The following is a 15,757-nucleotide window of genomic DNA, read 5'->3' as shown; positions in this document are numbered from 1 at the left end:
ACCATTTACATTGACACGAAAAAAATGAAATACTCAGGTATAAACTGCACAAAATATGTATAAGATCTATAAGAATAAAACTGCAAAACTCTGATGAAGACATCAAGGAATATCTAAATAAATGGAGAGATATTCCATGTACATGGATAGGAAGATTCAATATTGTCAAAATATCACCTCCTCCTAACTTGATAGATTTCAATACAATCTCAATCAAAATTCCAGAATGTTACTTTGTAGATATTTACAGATTGATTTTAGAATTTATATAAAGAGGTAAAAGACCCAGAACAGCCAACATGATATTGAAGGAAAAGAACGAAATTGGAAGATTGACACTACTAGACCTCAAGACTTACTATAAAGCTCCAATAATCAAGATAGTGTGGGACTTCCCTGGTGGTACAGTGGTTAAGAATCCACCTGCCAATGAAGGGAACACGGGTTCGAGCCCTGGTCCAGGAAGATGCCACATGCCACGGAGCAACTAAGCCAGTGCACCACAACTACTCAGCCTGCACTCTAGAGCTCGCGAGCCACAACTACTGAGCCTGCGTGCTACAACTACTGAAGCCTGCATGCCTAGAGCCCGTGCTCTGCAACAAGAAAAGCCACTGCAATGAGAAGACTGCACACCTCAATGAAGAGTAGCCCCTGCTTGCTGCAACTAGAGAAAGCCCATGTGCAGCAAAGAAGACCCAATGCAGCCAAAAATAAATAAATGAAAAATAAATAAATTTAAAAAAAAGTATGGTATTTGTGAAAGAACTGACCAATAGATCAATGAAGCAGAATGGTGAGCCCAGAAATAGACTTACACAAGTACAGTTAACTGATCTTTAACATGGAATAAGGGTAATTCAATGTAGATAGTCTTTTCAAAAAATGATGCTGAAACAGATGGATATCTACATGTAAAAAAAAATTTAAATAAATCTAGACACAGATCTTATACCCTCACAAATATTAACTCAAAATGGAGCATAGATCTAAATGTAAAACACAAAATAATCAAACAGCTAGAAGAAGAATAAGAGAAAATATTAGTGATCTTGGGTTTTGCAATATTTTTAGATATAACACCAAAAGCACAATTGCATGGAAAAAATTGATAAGTTGAACTTGATTAAAATTAAAAACTTCTGCTCTATGACAGTTAAGAAAATCAAGACAAGCCAAAATTGAGAGAAAAGAATTGCAAAAGACATCATATGTGATAAATGACTGGTACCCAAAGTACATAAAGAACTTTTGAAACTCAACAATAAGAAAATGAACAGCCCAATTTAAAAAATGGGCAAAAGACCTGAATAGATACCTCATCAAAGAAAGTATATAAATGGAAAATAAGCATATGAAAAAAATATTCAACACTGTATGTCACAGGGAATTGAAATTAAAACAACAAGATACCATCACATATCTTTAACACACTAGAAATCAAAACACTGACAACACCAAATCCTGGCAATGATGTGGAACATCAGGAACTCTTATTCTTTGCTGACAGGAAAACAAAATGGCACAGTCACTGTGGAAGACAGTGTGGCAGCTTCTTATAAGACTAAACATACTTTTACCAGGCAATCCAGCAATTGTGTTTTGTGGTATTTACCCAAATGAGTAAAAACTTTATGTCCACACAAAACCTCTACACAAATGTTTACAGTAGCTTTATTCATAGTTGCCAAAACTTAGAAGCAAGCGAGATTTCCTTCAATGGGTGAATGGATAAACAAACTATGTTATATACATACAATGGAATATTACTCAGTGATAAAAAGAAATGAGCTATCAAGCCATGAAAAGACATGAAGGAAACTTAAACGTATATTATGAACTCAATGAAGCCAATCTGAAAAGGCTACAAAACTGTATGATTCCAACTATATGACATTCTGGAAAAGGCAAAACTATGGAGACAGTAAAAAGATCAGTGGTTGCCAGGGGTTTAGCAGGTAGGAAGGGATAAACAAGCAGAGTGCAGATGATATTTAAGGCAGTGAAATTATTCTGTATGCTACTGTAATGGTGGGTATATGTCATTATACGTTTTGTAAAACTTATAGAATATAAAACACAAAGAGTGAACACTAATGTAAACTGAGGAATTTAGTAAATAATAATGTAATAATATTGGCTCATCAATTGTAACAAACAATTGTACTACACTGATGCATGATGAAAATAACAGGGGAAACGGCTGGGGAGCTATAAAGTACATGGAAGTACATGGGAACTCTATGTACTTTCAACTTTTCTGTAAACCTAAAACTGATCTAAAAAATAAAGTCTGTTAATTAATCAAACTAATAGGCCCTTAAACAGTACTTTCATTATCTTACTCACTTGTTAAAATGTATCATATTTATACTCTGTCTGACTTTCAAGAATTTTGTAATCTTCCATTTTATCAGTTCAGCATTATTTTAATTATTTCTAAGAGATATCCTCCATTGTAAGAATTTAGAATAGATGCCTCATGTCCCCCATAAATAAATCATATTCAGCCTGAATATATTCTTTCATTGTTGCTGTTTTTTCTTTGAAATTCGTTCATCTCCCTTCTGCTGATCTAATGATCCTACACCTTAAGATTATTCTCTGCCATAAAAACATCCCCAAAGACACTAGCTTTTAGTAACCTTCTTCTCTCATTATAATTATAGTTTATACCACAAAATAAACGGCTACACTATATCTTCTACAGGGCTGCTGTGGTCCTCATAGGTAACAGTGCTCTCAACTAAATGCTAAGTTTATTATGATGTATATTGCAGAGTGGCAGAATCTGCCATCCCCTAATATGTCACTTTGGAAGAATTATCTTGAGCTAAGGGCACGTGAAAAACAGCAGGTACAAGAAGAGTGCTCTGACTTCCCCTTTTCCTCCTGAAAGAAGGAATAAAACTCTCATGTGAAAGATGCTCTCCCTACACCAGGAAGAAAAAAACATTCTTATCACCAGAGACAAGAAGTAGAGGCTGAGAGAAATCTGTACAAACAGACCTTGTTAAAAGAACTCATCTTCTTTACCTCCCCACATATTTTAGTTACACTTCCACAGCTGCCTCTCTTTGTTCAACCAAGTATAAAAACATTTAGGTTTCACCACTTCTTTGGGTCTTCACTTCCTTATGAAGGCTCCCATGTCACATAAATCCTGCATTAAATAAATGGGTACCCTTTCATCCTGTTAATCTGCCTTATGTCAATTTAATTTTAAGGCCCAACCAAAGACACTATGAGGGCAGAGTTAAACTTTTATTTCCCCTACAATATCTCTTAAGTTTTACCCACAGCATTTTAGAAATTAACAGAAGCTTATTAATGGACTGAGTCCTAGGATATTATTTCAGCTTTTCTGGTAATCCAAGAATACTTGTATAATAATGATTGTATCCTCAAGAACAAAGAGAAAATGACATGCTAAGATCAGGAAATGCCCTTGAAATCTCAAGACATTAAATGTTTAAAGGTTTCTTAAGTTACCTATCAGACTTACACCTTGCAAGAGTAGCCAAACGTTGAAAATGTAATACATATAATACTGATAAAAAAGATATCAGTAACTCCTATGAAAATATCACATGATCTGATGCATTGATATTTAAAAAAAAAACCAAAAAACTAAAACACTAACATACTTTGGGAAGGCAGAAAGGCTCCAATGGCATTAATGACATTTCCAAAGTTCATACAGTCATGCAATATGTAACATCTAGTGTTACATGCCATAGGTGACACATCTGGTTTCTTGATCATAAGTATCAGTACCCCCGTGAGCTATATGTATTCAAAGCCAAGGTAAGAACCTTTACACTGACATGGGGTAGATTTAATCTACTGCTTAGAATCCCTACTTGCTGCACAACAATTTCAATAGGTTGATAAGTGTGGGAGAATGATTGGTATTACTATTCCAAAGCATTTGCCATAAGCTGGGCTAAAGTAAACAGGGTGGAAAGGAAAAATTCTGAAACGTGAGAGAATATTATCAAAATATTAGACATAGTTATAGACTACTGAGAAATTAAGTATTCAGAAATGGCATAGTCAGGAGTATCATTCCCAAGCCTGAGAAGCTCCTATTACACATCAGTCTTTTCAAGCATATAAAGATGGCAACTGTCAATGTATTGCTATAAACATGACGAATAATAGCAAATTTTCACACAAGGCATTATTAATATCAACTTTAATTTAGGTTGGCTTAAATTTTTAAGGAGAAACTTACCTTACAGAACTTGACTTCTGCCTCTAAATGATGAATGTATTGAGACTGGTCACTGATGATGGGAACAAAATTGTGTAGAGCAGGCATATCGGTTTCCTCATATTCTGATGATTTCTAAGGCAAAAATAAAAACAAATGAAGCATGTTTGGATTTAGCAAAGAATCAGTTAATACCATCTCCATACTCAATTTAGCACTGATGTCATATAAACATAGTATAAACATAGACTAGGGAGATTGCTTCAAGATGGCAGAGTAAAAGGACGTGCACTCACTCCCTCTTGCAAGAGCACTGGAATCACAACTAACTGCTGAAAAATCATCGACAGGAAGACACTAGAACTCACCAGAAAAGATACTCCACATACAAAGACAAAGGAGAAGCCACAATGAGATGGTAGGAGGGACACAATCACAATAAAGTCAAATCCCATACCCACTGGATGGGTGACTCAGAAACTGGAGAACAACCTTACAACAGAAGTCCAGCCACTGGAGTGAAGGTTCTGAGCTCCACCTCAGGCTTCCCAACCTGGGGGTCCGGCAACGGGAGGAGGACTTCCCAGAGAATCAGACTTTGAAGGCTAGTGGGATTTGATTGCAGGACTTCCACAGGACTGGGGGAAACAGAGACTCCATTCTTGGAAGGCACACACAAAGTAGTGTGCATCAGGATCCAGGGATAGGAGCAGTGACCCCACAGGAGACTGAACCAGACCTACCTGCTAGTGTTGCAGGGTCTCCTGCAGAGGCGGGGGGTGGCTGTGGCTCACTGAAGGGACAAGGACACTGGCAGCAGAAGTTCTGGGAAGTACTCCTTGGCATGAGCCCTCCCAGAGTCTGCCATTAGCCCTACCAAAGGGCCTGTAGCCTCCACTGCTGGGTCACCTCAGGCCAAACAACCAACAGGGAGGGAACTCAGACCCACCCATCAGCAGACAAGCGGATTAAAGTTTTACTGAGCTCTGCCCACCAGAGCAACACCCAGTTCCACCCACCACCAGTCCCTCCCATCAGGAAGCCTGCACAAGCCTCTTAGATAGACTCATCCACCAGAGGGCAGACAGCAGAAGCAAGAAGAACTACAATCCTGCAGCCTGTGGAATGAAAACCACATTCACAGAAAGATAGACAAAATGAAAAGGCAGAGGACTATGTACCAGATGAAGGAACAAGATAAAATCCCAGAAAAACAACTAAATGAAGTGGAAATAGGCAACCTTCCAGAAAAAGAATTCAGAATAATCATAGTGAAGGTGATCCAGGACATCAGAAAAAGAATGGAGGCAAAGATCAAGAAGATGCAAGAAATGTTTAACAAAGACCTATAAGAATTAAAGGACAAACATCTAGAAGAATTAAACAACAAAAAACGGAGATGAATAACAAAATAACTGAAAAGAAAAACACACTAGGAGGAATCAATTGAAGGATAACTGAGACAGAAGAACAGATAAGTGACCTGGAAGACAACGATGGAATTCACTGCTGTTGAACAGAATAAAGAAAAAAGAATAAAAAGAAATGAAGACAGCCTAAGAGACCCCTGGGACAACATTAAATGCACCAACATTCACAGTATAGGGGTTCCAGAGGAGAAGAGAGAGAGACAGGACCCAAGAAAATATATGAAGCGATTATAATGGAAAACTTCCCTAACATGGAAAAGGAAACACCCAGGTCCTGCAAGCGCAGAGAGTCCCAGGCAGGATAAACCAAAGGAGAAACACACTGAGACATACAGTAATCAAATTGACAAAAATTAAAGACCAGGAAAAATTATTAAAAGCAAAAAGGGAAAAATAACATACAAGGGGAGCTACCCTGGTGGCACAGTGGTTAAGAATCTGCCTGCCAATTCAGGGGACATGGGTTCAAGTCCTGGTCTAGGCAGATCCAACATGCTGTGGAGCAGCTAAGCCCATGTGCCACAACTACTGAGCCTGCACTCTAGAGCCCTCAAGCCACAACTACTGAGCCCTCATGCTACAATTACTGAAGCCCACATGCCTAGAGCCTCTGCTCTGCAAGAAGAGAAGCCACCACAAGGAGAAGCCCGCACACAATGAAGAGTAGTCCCCGCAGACCGCAACTAGCGAAAGCCCGCACGCAGCAATGAAGACCCAATGCAGCCAAAAAAAAACAAACAAAAAAACACACACAAGGGAACTCCCATAAGGTTAACAGCTGATTTCTCAACAGAAACTCTACAAGCCAGAAAGGAGTGGCAAGATATACTTAAAGTGAGTAAAGGGAAGAAACTACAACCAAGATTACTCTACCTAGCAAGGATCTCACTCAGATTAGACGGAGAAATCAAAAGCTTTACAGACAAGCAAAAGCTAAGAGAATTCAGCACCACCAGATCAGCTCTACAACAAATGCTAAAGGAACTTCTCTAAGTGGGAAACATAGGAGAAGAAAAGGACCTATTAAGAAAATGGTAATAGGAACATACATATCAATAATTACCTTAAATGTGAGTGGATTAAATGCTCCAACCAAAAGACACAGATTGATTGAATGGATACAAAAACAAGATTAGTATATATGCTGTCTACAAGAGATGCACTTCAGACCTAGGGACACATAGAGACTGAAAGTGAGGGGATGGGAAAAGATATTCCATGCAAATGGAAATCAAAAGAAAGCTGGAGTAGCAACACTTGTATCAGATCAAAAGACTTTAAGGGCTTCCCTGGTGGCGCAGTGGTTGAGAGTCCGCCTGCCGATGCGGGGGACTCGGGTTCGTGCCCCGGTCTGGGAGGATCCCGCATGCCGCGGAGCGGCTGGGCCCGTGAGCCATGGCCGCTGAGCCTGCGCGTCCGGAGCCTGTCCTCCGCAACGGGAGAGGCCACAACAGTGAGAGGCCCGCGTAACGCATTAAAAAAAAAAAAAAAAAAAAAAAAAAAAAAAAAAAAAAAAGACTTTAAAATGAAGAATGTTACAAGAGACAAGAAAGGACACTACATAATGATCAAGGGATCAATCCAAGAAGAAAATATAGCAATTATAAATATATATGTACCCAACATAGAAGCACCTCAATACATAAGCAAATGCTAACGGCTATAAAAGCGGTAATTGACAGTAACACACTAATATTGGGGGACTTTAAAATCACACATACACCAATGGACAAATAATCCAGACAAAAAATTAATAAGGAAACACAAGCTTTAAATGACACAATAGACCAGTTAGATTTAATTGATATTTATAGGACATTCCATCCAAAAACAACAGTAGACACTTTCTTCTCAAGTGCATATGGAATATTGTCTAGGATAGATCACATCTTGGGTCACAAATCAAGCCTTGGTAAATTTAAGAAAATTGAAATCATATCAAGCATCTTTTCCTACCACAACACTATGAGATTAGAAATAAATTACAGGGAAAAAAACATAAAAAACACAAACATATGGAGGCTAAACCATATGTTACTAAATAACCAAGAGATCACTGAAGAAATCAAAAAGGAAGTTAAAAAACACCTACAGATACATGACAATGAAAACACAACGATCCAAAACAGATGGGATGCAGCAGAAGCAGTTCTAACAGGGAAGTTTATAGCAATACAATCCTACCTCAAGAAACAGGAAAAATCTCAAATAAACAATCTAACCTTACACCTAAAGGAACCAGAGAAAGAAGAACAAACAAAACCCAAAGTTAGTAGAAGGAAAGAAATCATAAAGATCAGAGCACAAATTAATGAAATAGAAACAAAGAAAACAATAGCAAAAATCAATAAAACTAATAGCTGGTTCTTTGAGAAGATGAACAAAATTGATAAACCTTTAGCCAGACTCATCAAGAAAAAGAGGGAGAAGACTCAAATCAATAAAATTAGAAATGAAAAAGGAGAAGTTACAACAGACACTGCAGAAATACAAAGCAGCATCAAAGACTAGTACAAGCAAAAGTACACTAAAAAAATGGACAACCGGGAAGAAATGGACAAATTCTTAGAAAAGCACAAACTTCTGAGACTGAACCAGGTAGAAAGAGAAAATATGAACAGACCAATCACAAGTAATGAAATTGAAACTGGGATTAAAAATCTTCCAACAAAAAAAAGTCCAGGACCAGATGGCTTCACAGGTAAATAATATCATACATTTAGAGAAGAGCTAACACCCATCCTTCTCAAAGTCCTCCAGAAAACTGCAGAGGAAGAAACACTCCCAAACTCATTCTACGAGGCCACCATCACTCTGATACCAAAATCAGACAAAGATACTTCAAAAAAAGAAAATTATAGACCAATATCACTGACGAACATAGATGCAAAAATCCTCAACAAAATACTAGCAAACAGAATCCAACAACACATTAAAAGGATCATACATGGTGATCAAGTGGGATTTATCCCATGGATGCAAGGATTCTTCAATATACTCAAATCAATGTGATACACCATATTAACACACTGAAGAATAAAAACCATATGATCATCTCAATAGATGCAGAAAAAGCTTAAGACAAAATTCAACACCCATTATGATAAAAACTCTCCAGAAAATGGGCATAGAGGGAACCTACCTCAACATAATAAAGGCCATATATGACAAGCCCACAGCAAACATCATTCCTGATGGTGAAAAAGTGAAAGCATGTCCTCTAAGATCAGGAACAAGACAAGGATGTCCACTCTTGCCACTATTATTCAAGATAGTTTTGGAACTCCTAGCCATGGCAATCAGAGAAAAAAAAGAAATAAAAGGAATACAAATTGGAAAAGAAGAAGTAAAACTGTCAGTGTTTGCAGAGGACATGATACTGTACATAGATAATCCTAAAAATACCACCAGAAAACAACTAGAGCTAATTAGTGAATTTGGTAAAGTTGCAGGGTACAAAATTAATGCACAGATCTCTTGCATTTCTACACACTAACAACGAAATATCAGAAAGAGAAATTAAGGAAACAATTAATTGCATTCACCATTGCAACAAAAGGAAAATACCTAGGAATAAACCTACCTAAGGAGACAAAAGACCTGTATGCAGAAAACTATAAGACACTGATGAAAGAAATTAAAGATGATACAGACAGATGGAGAGATATACCATGTTCTTGGATTGGAAGAATCAACATTGTGACAATGACTATACTACCCAAAGCAGTCTACAGAGTCAATGTAATCCTTATCAAATTAGCAATGGCAATTTTTTACAGAACTAGAACAGAAAATCTTAACATTTGTATGGAGATAGAGAAGACCCCAAATAGGCAAAGCAATCTTGAGGGGAAAAAAACGTAGCTGGAGGAATCAGACTCCCTGACTTCAGACTACACTACAAAGCTACAGTAATCAAGACAATATGGGACTGGCACAAAAACAGAAATATATATCAATGGAACAGGATAGAAAGCCCAGAGAGAAACCCATGCACCTATGGTCACCTAATCTCTGGCAAAGGAAGCATGGATATACAATGGAGAAAAGACAGTCTCTTCAATAAGTGGTGCTGGGAAAACTAGACAGCTACATGTAAAAGAATGAAATTAGAACACTCCCTAACACGATACACAAAAATAAAATCAAAATGGATTAAAGACCTAAATGTAAGACCGGACACTATAAAACTCTTAGAGGAAAACATAGGAAGAACACTCTTTGACATAAATCACAGGAAGATCTTTTTTGACCCACCTCCTAGAGTAATGGAAATAAATACAAAAATAAACAAATGGGACCTAATGAAACTTAAAAGCTTTTGCGCAGCAAAGGAAACTATAAACAAGACAAATAGACAACCCTCAGAATGGGAGAAAATATTTGCAAATGAATCAACGGACAAAGGATTAATCACCAAAATATATAAACAGCTCATGCAGTTCAATATTACAAAAACAAACAACACAATCAAAATATGGTCAGAAGACCTAAATAGACATTTCTTCAAAGAAGATATACAGCATGCCAAGAGGCACATGAAAAGCTGCTCAACGTCACTACTTATTAGAGAAATGCAAATCAAAACAATGAGGTATCATGTCACACCGGTTAGAATGGGCATCATCAGAAAATCTACAAACAACAAATGCTGGAGAGGGTGTGGAGAAAAGGGAACCCTCTTGCACTGTTGGTGGGAATGTAAATTGGTTCAGTCACTGTGGAGAACAGTATGGAGGTTCCTTAAAAAACTACAAATAGGACTACCATATGACCCAGCAATCCTACTACTGGGCATATACCCAGAGAAAACCATAATTCAAAAAGACACACACACCCCAATGTTCATTGTAGCACTATTTACAATAGCCAGGTCATGGAAGCAATCTAAATGCCCACCGACAGACGTATGGATAAAGATGTGGTACATATATACAATGGAATATCAGCCTTATAATGGAATGAAATTGGGTCATTTGTAGAGATGTGGATGGACCTAGAGACTGTCATACAGAGTGAAGTAAGTCAGAAAGAGAAAAACAAATATCGTATATTAACACATATATGTGGAATCTAGAAAAATGGTACAGATCAACCGGTTTGCAAGGCAGAAATAGAGACACAGATGTAGAGAACAAACTTATGGACACCAATGGGGGGAAAGGGGGGTGATGAATTTGGAAACTGGGACAGTCATATATACACTAATATGTATAAAATAGGTAACTAATAAGAATCTTCTGTATAAAAAATAATTTACAAAAACATAGACTAGATCACAATGTGGCTAATAGTATTTATTTCTTCACCTATAAATTCCACAAATAGATAAGAATGAGGGATATGAATATCATTTTTTAAAGATGGACAGTGAAAGCGGTTGTAAAAAGCATATGGCAAAGGGAAAAATGCTGGAGTAGTATAATTGGCTGGGATGAACTTCCTATTTGAGCCATCTGAAAATGTGATATCCTACTCAGTAATTATGAGATAAAGGGACAGCTCTTCAAGAAACCACCATAGAAGAGGACTGCTAGCTAAAATTGCAGAACAAGCTGCCCGAAGGAGGGATTCTTTAGACAAATGTTCCAAATGTGTGTCAGTAAGGTAAAATTCTATCTACTAAGGAGTACGTTAGCAAAACCTGATTTTTTATTTTTGACCCTAGCACTCAAGGCAATTTGAGACTCTGCTGTTCTGGAGCCTCCAAGACTAGAGTGCCAAAGCAGATACGTACAAAAACTGAGATACGCTGCACTGAGGACTCAATGAAGAGACGTCATAAAAAGTGTTAATTCTCTTTACTTCTGCAGCAGTCCTGGAATTGATTTTTTAATGTACATCTTACCTTATCCTAAAATGATTGTAAAATGGTTTATAAATCATACATTATACGATGATATTATTTAAAGAAAAGAGGAAGAGAGGAAAGGGAAAATGAGGTTCAACCAGTTAGATGAACCCAGAGGAAATCTTGAGATGAGACACACAACCATTTTGTTTTTCAATCCAGCAGAAATTCCTATAAATGATGAAATACCAGCTCCCATGGCAGAATAATTCAGTAGAGCTTTGCTTCTGGGAATATTTAATAAATTTAAAAACCAAAGAGACTTTAATTAAATGAATTATCTGTGTTAAGTAGAAAGGAACTAATTATAATAATTAATATTAATAGAAAGGGGTTCGGTACATAGGTAAATATGAATTATTATTATTATGTGTATATAGGGGATAGTCAATGTGAAAATTAAAAACAAACATATGTGGAAAATCTCCATATGAAATAACTTGTATATACTTTGAAGGGTTTATTATAATCTGGATGTCCACATTTCAGAATAACAAGTAATAATGTTTAGACATTTTCTATCTCAACAGTGCCTCAGTTTCTCTATAAATACAGCCACATATTTTTCATATGTCATATTGGCTATGAAACTGCATTCTAAAGGGTAACATCTTCAAAAGCTATTTATTATGGTTATGGCTTATAATCATCACATGTAGGTCATATACATTTAGAGTCTAAGTTCCATTCTTTCACATAGCTCCAATACAAATAGACCTGCGTATTGGTATATACAACTGATGATTTTGATGAGAGTCTTCTTGCCTATTTGAAGTCAATAAGTTTTGTAATATCACTGCTCAGTTTTACCTTTAAAATGCTAATAAGCATGTCTGAGCATTCAACAGATACAGCAACTTAATCTACTAGACTTAAAAGTACTCCACCCATGTGTGCTTAAGAGCATTCTAGAAACTAGGTGTCAACAGTAATAAATTCACTGAATGATGAAGTATTTTTTTAATTATAATTTATACCTATAAATATTGAATAGGAGCATGTAGTACATTTCTCTAAAGTGGGAATTAAACATGAAAGTATGTGTCAGGCTGGAATGAAGTGTTAATATAGGGGTACTTTGATGACATTTCAGCTGTGAGTAAAGGAAACTGACATGTCTCCAAGTTTCAAGCATGTAGCCTTGGTATCCAACTGTCACAGACATTGAAAATGCAAGGTAGTTATTGTTGCTATGACATTTTATATTTGTGTCATACTTCATAGGTTTCTAAAGAATTTTAAATATATGATCTTATCTTATTATTACAAAAACCCTGTGAGAGAGTACATAATAGACCCTAGATAGACCTAAAGCCTAGATTATTATTTTGACCATTTAAACCTGGCCAAATCCTTCCCTCACATATACCCTTTTCCCCACAGTACCCTTCCTTCACAGTACCCTTCCCTCACACCCACCCTCCCTCACAGTACCCTTCTCTCACACCCACCCTGCCCTCACACCTATCTCAGGCTTTATATCACATTGCTTCAGTCAGAAATAATACACTCTGTCAAAGCAACAGCAATAGAAAACAGCTTCAGAAGAAGCAGAGTACAGCTTCTCGCATCACACAATTTTATAACCATGTATTTTAAAATTTAGAATAAGATTACATAAAAGAGTAAAACAAAGGACTGATAGAATTAAACAGTAAATTCTAAAAATAATAAAATATAGATATGCCCCTCTAAAAAAGCAATGGTTAATCTTTTCCATATATTGTTTCTTTTTATATTTGCTAACAGTTGCAAAGTAAATTCTCCAAACTATTTCCTCGCTCACATTTTTCAAGCAAAAAATAAATTAAAAAATCAGAATTCTCTCTGCCATGGAAGTCTCTCTTCTTCAGCCAAAATAATCAGAGGGAAAATAATTTTTTTTAATGTTTTACACTATTAGCAGGCCCTGCTCAGAATCTGTTTACAATATGTACTACTAAAATGACACAGTAAAATTAAAACATGGTTAGAAAAATAATGCTTTTGTCAGGTTGCAAAAGCTGATACTTACCAAAGGGGACAATTTTCGTCTTCTTGGAGATACCTCACTTTCCTTAGTTGCTTGTTGGCATAGCAAAGCTTTGAGTTGATTAACTATGGAGCAAAAGCGATGGGTTTATTCACCTTATTTTAGATCCATGGTTTATTATCACCCATCTATCCATCCATCGATCTAACAAATACTGTTTAAATATGTATTATGCACCACAAAATGTGCTACTGACTGGAGACACAAAGACAAACAAGAAAACCTCTACCACTTAAGAGCTAAGAATCTTGCTTGTGAGCAAGAGGGATATAACTAACAGATATAAAACGATGTAATAAGTTCTTGGTAGACCTAGAGCTAATGCATAGTGCTTATGAAGAGGAAGCACATAATTGTTTTCACAGAGAAGACAATACGGTGAAGGATAAACAGGAGATTACCGAGCAGAAAAGGGTGAGAAAAAATCCAGTTAGAATGCGTGGCTCATGCAAAGCATAGAAGCATGGCCGTAGGTTGTTATGATTAGAACATGGCTTGAAAGATGGACAGTTGAAAGGAAAACAGAAAAATGAGGCTGGAGAGGCAGCTTGGATTCACCTTAAGGAAATACTGCTACGACATCCTATAGGCATTGAGAAGTCAAAGGAAAAAAAAATAAGCAAGGGAATTAGATTAGCTGATTTGTGTTTCTCGACTAAAATCCTAGCAGTAAAGGATAGACTGGAGTCATTACTGTACAAAGTTTAAAGAATTCACTGTGTGTCATTCAGGTCAGGACTGACGTTCACACTCACCAGCATGGCTGTGTTGCAGTTCACGCCAGGCATTCCCAGCATCCTCATTTCCTACACTGGTACTAAAAGAACGATCCATTACGTCTTCTCCAATAGTGTCATCACCTTCTCTCAGGGCACATTTCAATTGGTGAATGCTTCTACTGGCACGTTCTGTAACAACATGATGAAAATCAGGGCCAGTGAAATCTGGGCGACCAAAGGTACACTGACTCAAGAAGACAATTTCTAAAGGAAAAGCAATCATTTCTGATACTTCATGGGGAAAAAAGCATAGTTTTGTTTCTAGCTTGCTGAGGAACATGCCAGAGGAAGTAAGAGATTAAGTTCATGGGTTAGAAGTTAGACTTGATGATCTCTAAGGTCCCTGACACCTCAGTGATTGATATTCACTATATATAGCTCTATTGCTGAGGAGAACTGAATGGGAGAGCTTCTCTCCCCTCCACTCCTCCAAACAACAGCCTCACAGGGAAAGCACTATCCTAACCCCTCAATGCCTAAGACTCCCCTACCCCTTCTGGAGAGGGGTGGGTGGGCAAAACTGGCAAAAGGGACACCACCACACCAAGTTCCTGCCCAAGGAGGCCTCCTTGTCCCTGTAGGCCAGATGTCCCTCTAGCAGCAAGAGACATATGACTATCTGGCCTAGTTTTGATCAAGATTTGAACAGCTGACGCGCTTATAGCGGCAGCCTCTCTAGTATAGTCGTACTTACGTACTGCTGGCTGACTACATCTTACATAGAAATTCTTGGTTAGTGCACCTGACTACCCCTAGAATTGAAGCTTAAACTCACTAGCACATAATTAACATAAATAGTCTAAAATGAAGTATTTTAAGGTATATTATTCTAGTAGTTCATCTCTAAAAATAGCCCCCAAAGGACCCAGCCTCACATTCTTGCCCTCTCCCAGGTTGAAACTCAGTGGGCCTGTAACCTGCACTAACCAAGAGAATGCAATGGAAGGCACACCACGCCAGACCAGTCACATCTTTAAAACATCTGGTAGCTTTTGCTTCTACCTTCTCGGAACTCTGGTTTTTGTAAACCCCAAGCCAAACAAAGCAGGAAGTCTGGCTACCTTGCTGGAGAGATTGTGAAGAGGCCATGTGGAAAGGAAAGCCCCTGAGACCACCACAGGGAGAAGGAGAGAAGCCCAGCCCCACTAACAGCCCTGTGGAGTCTCCTGATGACTCCAGCGCCAGAGGCCATCCACCTACAATGGCATGAAAGAAACCCAAAAACTGCCCAGCTTGAGTCCAATTAACCCACAGATCTGTGAGAGATACTACAAATGCTTTTCTTTGCTGCTTTCTGCCATCAAGCTTTAGAGTGTCTTGTTAAGCAGCAATAGATAACTGAAATAATTATTCAGTGAAATATTTACCCAAAAACATCTTCAGCAAAGGATCGAAGTCTTACATTAATAACAGAACTATACTAATATAGTAATATTATACTGTACTATA

General features: G+C 37.5%; 1 protein-coding gene across 6 annotated transcripts in view; it reads right to left on the bottom strand.

Moving 5' to 3' along the window:
- The window catches only part of SDCCAG8 (SHH signaling and ciliogenesis regulator SDCCAG8), a 262,756-nt gene that overhangs the window by 234,502 nt on the left and 12,497 nt on the right, over nt 1-15,757 (bottom strand). For all 6 annotated transcript variants that reach the window (XM_032643294.1, XM_032643360.1, XM_032643209.1 and 3 more), the window contains exons 2-4: nt 14,285-14,437; nt 13,512-13,594; nt 4,238-4,351 (exon numbers count right to left, since the gene is read on the bottom strand). In XM_032643294.1, the coding sequence (XP_032499185.1) occupies nt 4,238-4,351; nt 13,512-13,594; nt 14,285-14,437 (350 nt within the window). The remainder of the gene's footprint in view (nt 1-4,237; nt 4,352-13,511; nt 13,595-14,284; nt 14,438-15,757) is intronic.

Source organism: Phocoena sinus, chromosome 1 (assembly GCF_008692025.1).
Source record: "Phocoena sinus isolate mPhoSin1 chromosome 1, mPhoSin1.pri, whole genome shotgun sequence".
Lineage (NCBI taxonomy): Eukaryota > Metazoa > Chordata > Mammalia > Artiodactyla > Phocoenidae > Phocoena > Phocoena sinus.
The sequence above is the reverse complement of the archived record's forward strand: the minus strand, read 5'-3'. Positions and strand labels throughout refer to the sequence as shown.